This window comes from Amblyomma maculatum, chromosome 11, assembly GCF_055883805.1.
Source record: "Amblyomma maculatum isolate TAMU_Amacu chromosome 11, ASM5588380v1, whole genome shotgun sequence".
Taxonomy (NCBI): domain Eukaryota; kingdom Metazoa; phylum Arthropoda; class Arachnida; order Ixodida; family Ixodidae; genus Amblyomma; species Amblyomma maculatum.
The window spans coordinates 12,122,417-12,130,091 of NC_139354.1; the positions used below are offsets into that span (position 1 = coordinate 12,122,417).

Here is a 7,675-nt window from a genome sequence, read left to right on the forward strand (position 1 = left end):
CATGATCATTTTACCCTCTTACACATAAAGAAGGACTGTGTTATTTCGTCTTTGTGATCGCCCGTTGATGTACAGCGGAAAGTCAGTTGGGCTCACGCTGTTTTCCCTCAAAGTACCCTCTCTCATCGAATTTTCTGCCCAAATTTGCTATTAACCCTTAAAATAGCGCCGTGCTACCTTTTCTTGGATGTCGATCCCTGGCGTCAAAATCTAGAAAAATGCACATTACGGATATGTGCTGATACAAGGGATAGCTGATCTACTCCGGCAAATAGCTGCTTTCTCTCGCTCGAGAGAAAAATATTGAGACACAGTCCGATGGCGGCCTGTGGTCCACTGGATGGTTTTGTATTGACGTGTACCATGGATCAGGAAATGGCGAAGTTCTGCAAAGTGGGAGCCATATGAGTTGCAAGATTGTACGCGCGGGAACAGATATGTAACGCCATTCAATAATTATCTATTACCATTCGATACAGTGCAGTGCATTATCTAGTTATGGGTAAATTTCAGATAACAATTCATATGTAGTCGTTGCTGTTGTGTGGTAAGTTGGGTTTGTCGAGCTTGAAGGACACTCAGAGTAGAGACGAGAATATTCAACACATTTCGTCTAACACTTTCGTATTTACCTTCGGGTCGCATTAGCCAGACTGGCTAAGCCCAGATCATCAAAGGCTTCCCGCGAAGAAAAGCGACCCCTCTTGGCTCCTCTCGAGGCTATCACTAAGGAGGCTAAAGGCACACAGACGGATGTGAGTATCCTGAATAGTTTTGGTTCTACCATGATTCGCTTTAATTGGCGTTAGTGAGACGCTTAACCTTTCTTATGGAAAATAATTTGCCGCAAAAAAAAAAAAAAAAAAGAATCCAGGTATTGCCCGTTTAGTGAGCCGAATTTGCGGGGCTGCTGTAAGAAAGGTGCCATCACTGAATGCTTAGAAACAATACGAAGTTTCCGGTAAGGTTACATTGGCGACATTTTTATTCCTGTGGTTACGCTAGGATAAATCCTAGGTTCAATTTTTATGACATCAGGGTCACTGTTTGAGTGCCGTCATGGCTACGTCGATGTGTACATAACTGGGTTGTGAGTAACGCTAGTGGATGGACGTAACAATGACACGTAACGCATTTTCGCCGTGAACAGTTCACTCATTGCACTTGCAATGCGAAATACCGTGCTCATAGCTGTTCGTGTCCGTATAAATGTGTGTTTTCTTTTGTACAATATGAAATTACGATCATATTTCATAGCGTTAAGGTGTGTCTTGCCGTATGTCGAGCAGATGTTTTTACTCAGACTGCAAATGCCTCTCTGGCTCCTTCGCCGCTCTCCAGATCTCCGCTCTGATCCGATCTATTCACCGCTCCGTCCAGACGGACCCTTCGACGCCTCCTCCTCCGCCTCCTGGTGAGCAAGATAGTGAAAATAGTCGCTCATTGTACGTCCATGCTTATACATCGCGCAAAAATCCACGTATTCTAGACAAAGTGAAAAGTGTCGTTTCATGCTAGGTTTCTTTCTTTTTTTTTTTTTTTTTTCTTCTGGTGAAAATATGAACAGATAGCCGAGGAAGGGCACAATCCATGGTGCGTTCCTTCTTACTACAGAAACTTCTTATATGCATGCAGCATTTTCAATTAAAGTCTGTCCGGTTCATTTGCTGTGGAGCACAACGTGCCGCTGGACATTTCATTTTTGATGTTTTTTTTGTTTAAATTTTATTCATTCCTATGTGACTTGAATTCCGAAACAACTTGTAGGTTCAATATACGAGATGTGCAGCAGAACTACTCAACGAAGTATTCGACGAATCACTTATAAAAGTAAAACACTTTAACCGCACAGTACAGAACAAAGGTTGTATGACTTGAAGAAAAAATACACACATCAATACACAGAAAAACACATACATTGAAATACATGGAACACAAAATAACCAAGCACACATAGCTCAGTAAAGCCTTGATTAATGATTTTGCATGAACCGCGTCAAAGAAACAATACATTTTTCAGAATTTATTGGCAGAGGTGAGTTGGTTCTGAGGAAGACCATGTGAATACTAGGGAGCGCGCTGGTAGGAGTCCAATATGAAACATTTTGAAACGGGATTGGAATGAGACGGGGTATCTGTTGCATTCATGCTGGAGTAGAAAAAAAAAAAAGTCCGTCGAGCCGGATTCGAACCAGCGACCTATGGATGTCCGCTTTGAGTTCACCTCTACAGTCCACCGCTCTACCAACTGAGCTATCGACGGAACGGGTGTTGCCTGGCGCCCGCCGTTAGTGGCGGGTGGCAAGGCGCGCTATTTGACCTATATACTCGCGTATATATAATCGGACGACGATCATGTCTTTGGCGTTGCTCAAAACTGGTTCAGCCGCTCCGTGACGTGGGACTGTTACATTCCCCCTCTTGAGCGTCAGTGCATTTGTGCAATTTGACTTCTTTTTCTTAGCGCGGAATTCGTCAGAACAGTGCGTCGGAGCTTTTTCTTTTTTTTTTATTAGCATTGAACAAGCAACAGCAGTCTTACCTTAATGCCTGTAGTTTAACAGCTTATTTTTCTGGGAGCTTTAATGCGCAGTGCCCATACAGAAAACTAGATTGGCGAAATAATTACTTTCTTTGCATCTAGGGAGCACGTATTGCTTAAGAATATACAGTGTGGGTGTAAGAATTGAAACTTCATGTATGCATATTACAATGCGTTTAAAAAAAAAAAAAAGGCGATAGCTTTCTTTCTTCTGGCAAAGGGGTCCATGTATGTTCCGGTTTCAGCGCAATGTTTTATGAACTTGGTTTGTGTTCAATTTGAGAGACGTTATTTCCTCTCTCAAATAGACGTCTGTGTATTTCGTTTGCACAGGGCGTCCTACGAAGCTGGGCGACAAGGAGCCCACCGCTGCCTCTGTTGCTAAGGTACGGGCGGCGACCGAGCAAGAGACCATGTTCGAAGAGCTCCTGGCCAAGACTGCCCGCAATGCGAGGCGATTGGACAGGCGCAAAAATACGCCGCAACCGAGTCACCACAGTAAGTTTACAGAACATTCTACCTGTCAGCTGAAGACATTTAAAATTATCAACACCTTTTAGGACACCTATAGGAGAAAATTTTGTTTGTCAGGCACTATCAATGCAGTACTCAGAGAACATACGAATGACCAATGAACCGCACCTATAATAGAAGGTAGTAATCGGTAATGAACGCTGTGTTAGAGATTAGCAGTTCTTTTTTTTTACGTGGCTTAGCACTGCAGTGCTAACTGAATGCAATTAAAACAATCTGCCAAAGGTTGGAAGCTGAAACGAGATCATAGTGTCCCCTCATAGCCTCGTTTATTATTCCATTTTAACTAAACGTTGGAAGAATGCAAGATGAAATAAATGTCTTTTTTTAGTAGTGCACTATTTTCGCTCCTTTTGCATGGTTGAGTTACAAAACAAAGTTACTTGTGCTTCGAGTTAATTAAATTTAGTATTTCCGGTTAGTGAAGAAGGAAATTGCGGGAAACGATTGGTATTTGCTTTTGAGAGTAGAACGTGACTACAATTTTGCATGCCCTTAATATTTGCGTTTAAAAGTAGAACGGGCTTGCGTTGTCGGGTCCAGTTTGCATCGCGCGTTCACTACATCCACTTTTATTGAGCTTGCATCAACGATCCTTCTCAGTTTCTAAATAGCGTGCCTGTCTCGAAATTCAAAGGTCCTGGGTACGATTCCCGCTCTACACTATCTTTTCGAAGTTTTCTATTCCTCCTACTTATGTTCACAGAAGTGTAGGAGCTTCCTTGGAAGTTTTCGCTTCTATCGGGACATATGTAAGTCGTTCCTGAATTTTATTTCCCTTTCATCTATCGGAATTTCTGACTCACTTTCACCGACGACGACAATGAAGAGCGCGAGATCCTTAACTCTGCTGGTTTAAAGACTCTTTCTTCGAAACTGATAGCGAGAAAAAAAAAGCGATATCTCTAGATGATTCTTTGCTTTGAATGACATTACTTCGCTTTTGGTGGTTATACAACTTGCGCTTCTGAGTTAGTTTGTCAGGTCTATAATAAGAACAGAGGTTGCAAGGTAATGTTCAGTTGTAGCATTGTGCACCAACTTTCATAGATTTATCAGGTACAAATTGTGGTGACGCGGCGGCCATTTCAATTGTATTTTTATTCTTGCGATTTAGGCGGCAGACTGTTCAATCCGGCCACCTCGAACCATCGGAGGACTCAGGTGTCGCGGCTGAGGTCACGACAGCCACTCAAGTCAACGATGGTGTGGCGTTCTCCCAACCAATCGCCACACAGCAAGTCTAGAGTAAATGCAGCGCCTGCTGCGCCGTTGTCTCCGCTGGCGGAAGAGACTGCTGTGAGGCTGCACTCGAGACCTAACCTTCGCAGCTCTCGGCACGACTTCAACACAACCTTCCACAAACTTCCAGCCTGGCATTCGCCTCCGGAAGACCGCCGGATGACCTCGTACAATAATCTCGGTTCGCCTCAGTATGACGTCAAACGGAACGCCAAGCATTTTGTTAGAGCCGGAAGTTACGAGTCCAGCGGATCAAACCAATCAGTTCCGCTTTACAGGCCTCACCATTTAAGGCCTCGGCGTCCCGTGTGGGATTCGACACTTGCCACTGGAGGGCGCGACGTTCAGCCAGCCAGCATTGCCGTCTCTCCAACGCGCGACTACCAGATGGCGCGTCGGTACTGGAAAGAGGCGCCCCCTGAGGGTCGGTTTGCTGCCTGTCCCCATCATACAGAGGAACATGGCATCCCACCGCGCGGTGCCATTTCGTCTCCCGGGGTTCGGAAGAGAGCGGGAGACGAGCACATGTTCAGACGTTTTGGATCACACACTGCGTGGGTCACAGATGAGTACGCCAAGCATAAGCAGCAAGGACCTGGCTACTACGGATCACCTTAGTCCTCGCTCTCGCTGTTCCCCTTACTTTTTCAGATCATTCCTAATAGCCTTAAATGCGTCTGTCCCTTTTTTTTATCTAAATTAGCGAAAAATCACCAGCCGTTGAGCTATTGCAAGCACTTTCTTTCCTGAGCACGTGGGAGAGTTCCAATGTCTCGATGTACTCTGAAGGTAGCAGTGGCATTGGTGAATCAGTGCTTGGGATCGGAGGGAATAATTTCGTGCCGCTCCCAGCATGCATCAGGTAGTGCGTCTGGGGCGGGACATATGTCCAAGGGACTTGCATTGCCATAAGGTGGGCTTTGGTAAATGGCGCAATGTTAAATGTCCAATAATGACGTATTTGAACATCTCAACATCGAAAAAGCAAAGAATTTAGCGCGCGTGATCAAAATGCCTGCTGCTTGGTATTCCTAGAATCTGTAACTCTGGACCAAAACAAAGCACTGCGACGGGAAGGACCTTTGTGTATGGATATAACCCACGTTCATGTCTTGTCTGCTTCTTAAGAAGTGCCGATGTTTCAGAATATAACGATACACTTGTGCCACTTAAATGCAGGAATTGTTTTGTACTTGTTGCTGGAGTGTTCACTACAAATGAGGTAAAACTTTGTGGACTTTGAAGTACAGTCTTACGATTTATATATATATTATATATTAGTCGTAAGAATGTCCTTCAACGAACGTCTGTTCTTTTAGGACAACCTGGCACACAGCGCGAGATGCTCTGCGTAGCATCGAGCGATGATGATGATGGGTCTGTACAGATGAAAGAGGTTCGCTCACACAAATCCCACCGGCAAGAAAGCGGACATTCTGGTCGCTTATTACAGGGAAGAGGGACGGCAGGCGTAAGACTTCATGCGCGAGAGGTGGACGACCTCTTCGGAGCGTCGACGCTGGTCGGTAACTGTGTCTGAGGGAACAGCGCCACAGTCCAACTGAGACGTTTGTTGTAGCACTCTTTAAGGGCCATTTGTTGGACGTACTGGGCTTAGCGTTCTTGTCGGGCGACTTGAGTGTTCAAACGGGCAAGTTCGCAACAGTGGGCTATAGGCTTCCAAAGCACCGTCGAGCGGCGCTGCTGCTCCTGACATGGAGCGCCATCTCTGACAGAAAAATAGAAACTGGGGATAAACGCGGCGGCACCACCTAGCCATCGCGTGCAAGTTTTCTCCTTTCGCTCGCTCGCTTCTGCGCACGTGCAGACGTTTCGCGCTGCTTTCTCGCGCGGGCACTCACTGGACGCCGCCGGCTCGCTCGCTGCCTTCACGGCGTGCGCCGTGCGCTTTCTCTCGCACGAGCACGCGCATTGACGCGCCCCCGCAGGCGCACCGCGACATGCAACCCGCATTCCGTCTTGATTGGGCAACCTGACGCGTACTTCCATGAAGGATACTTTATTATAAGCGGGAAACTTTTTATTCACGTCTGCACTGTAGAGCAAACGACAGACGGGGATGAGTAAATATTGATTGTGAATGCGTCCCACGTTAGCAAAAAGGTAGGAATGCATCTCGAGGTAAGTCCGCTATGTAATTATATTGTCGTACATAATATCTTTAAAAACTGCTAAAGTATCATCAGTACTGTGGAATAAAGTGGCCCGCTCGTTGACCATCGTCTTGGCCTGTAGCATGCGATCTATACGATTTGTTTTTTTCATTATTACGACGTTAGCAAAGGAAATTTCGCAGTAGAATAAGTATATAGTCCGAAGGAGGTGTTTCATCAAAGACAAGAACGCTAGCAATCTCATACGTGCTCCGTGCGCTACACGCGATATAACCGGCTCGCTGTCTCGGAAGGCAGGTGAAATCCAAGCTTGTACTACACAGTGTTTTATTTCGGTTCTTATTAAATGGTTTCGCTTCATTTATAATATTTGGTTTGCACTCACGAACCTTGTGACGCGAATGGGATGCTCCGTGCGAGTAGTGTTGGTCGAGCCATAGCTGGGATCAGTTTTGTACTGCACTTCCGACATATCTTCGTTAATAATAATAATAATAATAATAATAATAATAATAATAATAATAATAATAATAATAATAATAATAATAATAATAATAATAATAATAATAGTAATAATTAATAATTGGTTCACTTATTGGCCAATTTGCGAAAATCTGTAAAAGCGTCTCAGCAAGGCATGTTTTCCAACGCCGCCCCCACCCCCGAAAAAAAAAAAGGCCTCGTTCCTAGATATTTTCTTGGTCAATCTAAAAATGAAAAGGCAGCTGTGGACACTAGGGCACATTCACACATCAGTCCCGATTGCGGACGTCACATCTGTTGATTTGGTTGCTCTCAGAGCACTCAAAGCAGGGAGAGAGCACAAAAAATCGGCAAAACTAGACACGCGGGGAGCGACGAGCAGGATAATCTTCCATCCTCTTCACTTTATATGCATGGTGTTTAACCACTGTACTTTTTTGATGGCTCTCCAAGCCGTCTTTGTCAACTGTCAACATTTCTGAGTTTACGAAGAAAGGGGAAATTCGCTCTTTTCGTTTCCACAAAGAACGCGAGACTTCTCAGAACGCTGTCATGGTGTTGGAAAACAGGTCTTGCGGACACGCTTCCACAGGAACCTGCAAAGTTTCACACGTGAGCCTCGAATTTTTGCGCTTCGCCTACTATTGTGGCTTCCCATGACACAATGCTACTTAGTACATCCGTTCTTCATCAGCGGAAGCGTTTTTGTATCGCCAAATAACCGCCAGACGCAACGCGA

The 7,675-nt window shown here is 45.1% G+C and overlaps 1 protein-coding gene and 1 non-coding gene across 2 annotated transcripts; one reads left to right on the plus strand and one right to left on the minus strand.

The window, feature by feature from the left end:
* Positions 1-2,171: 2,171 nt before the first annotated feature.
* TRNAY-GUA (transfer RNA tyrosine (anticodon GUA)) lies at positions 2,172-2,263 on the minus strand. The gene is given in 2 exon segments: positions 2,172-2,207; positions 2,227-2,263. It is a non-coding gene; the product is annotated as a tRNA-Tyr (tRNA).
* A 642-nt stretch (positions 2,264-2,905) lies between these two features.
* LOC146172872 (uncharacterized) lies at positions 2,906-5,174 on the plus strand. The gene is made up of 2 exons (XM_084584423.1): positions 2,906-3,040; positions 4,194-5,174. Exons 1-2 carry the CDS (start codon positions 2,956-2,958, stop codon positions 4,934-4,936), a joined length of 828 nt encoding a protein of 275 aa, XP_084440549.1. The 5' UTR covers positions 2,906-2,955; the 3' UTR covers positions 4,937-5,174.
* Positions 5,175-7,675: the final 2,501 nt, after the last annotated feature.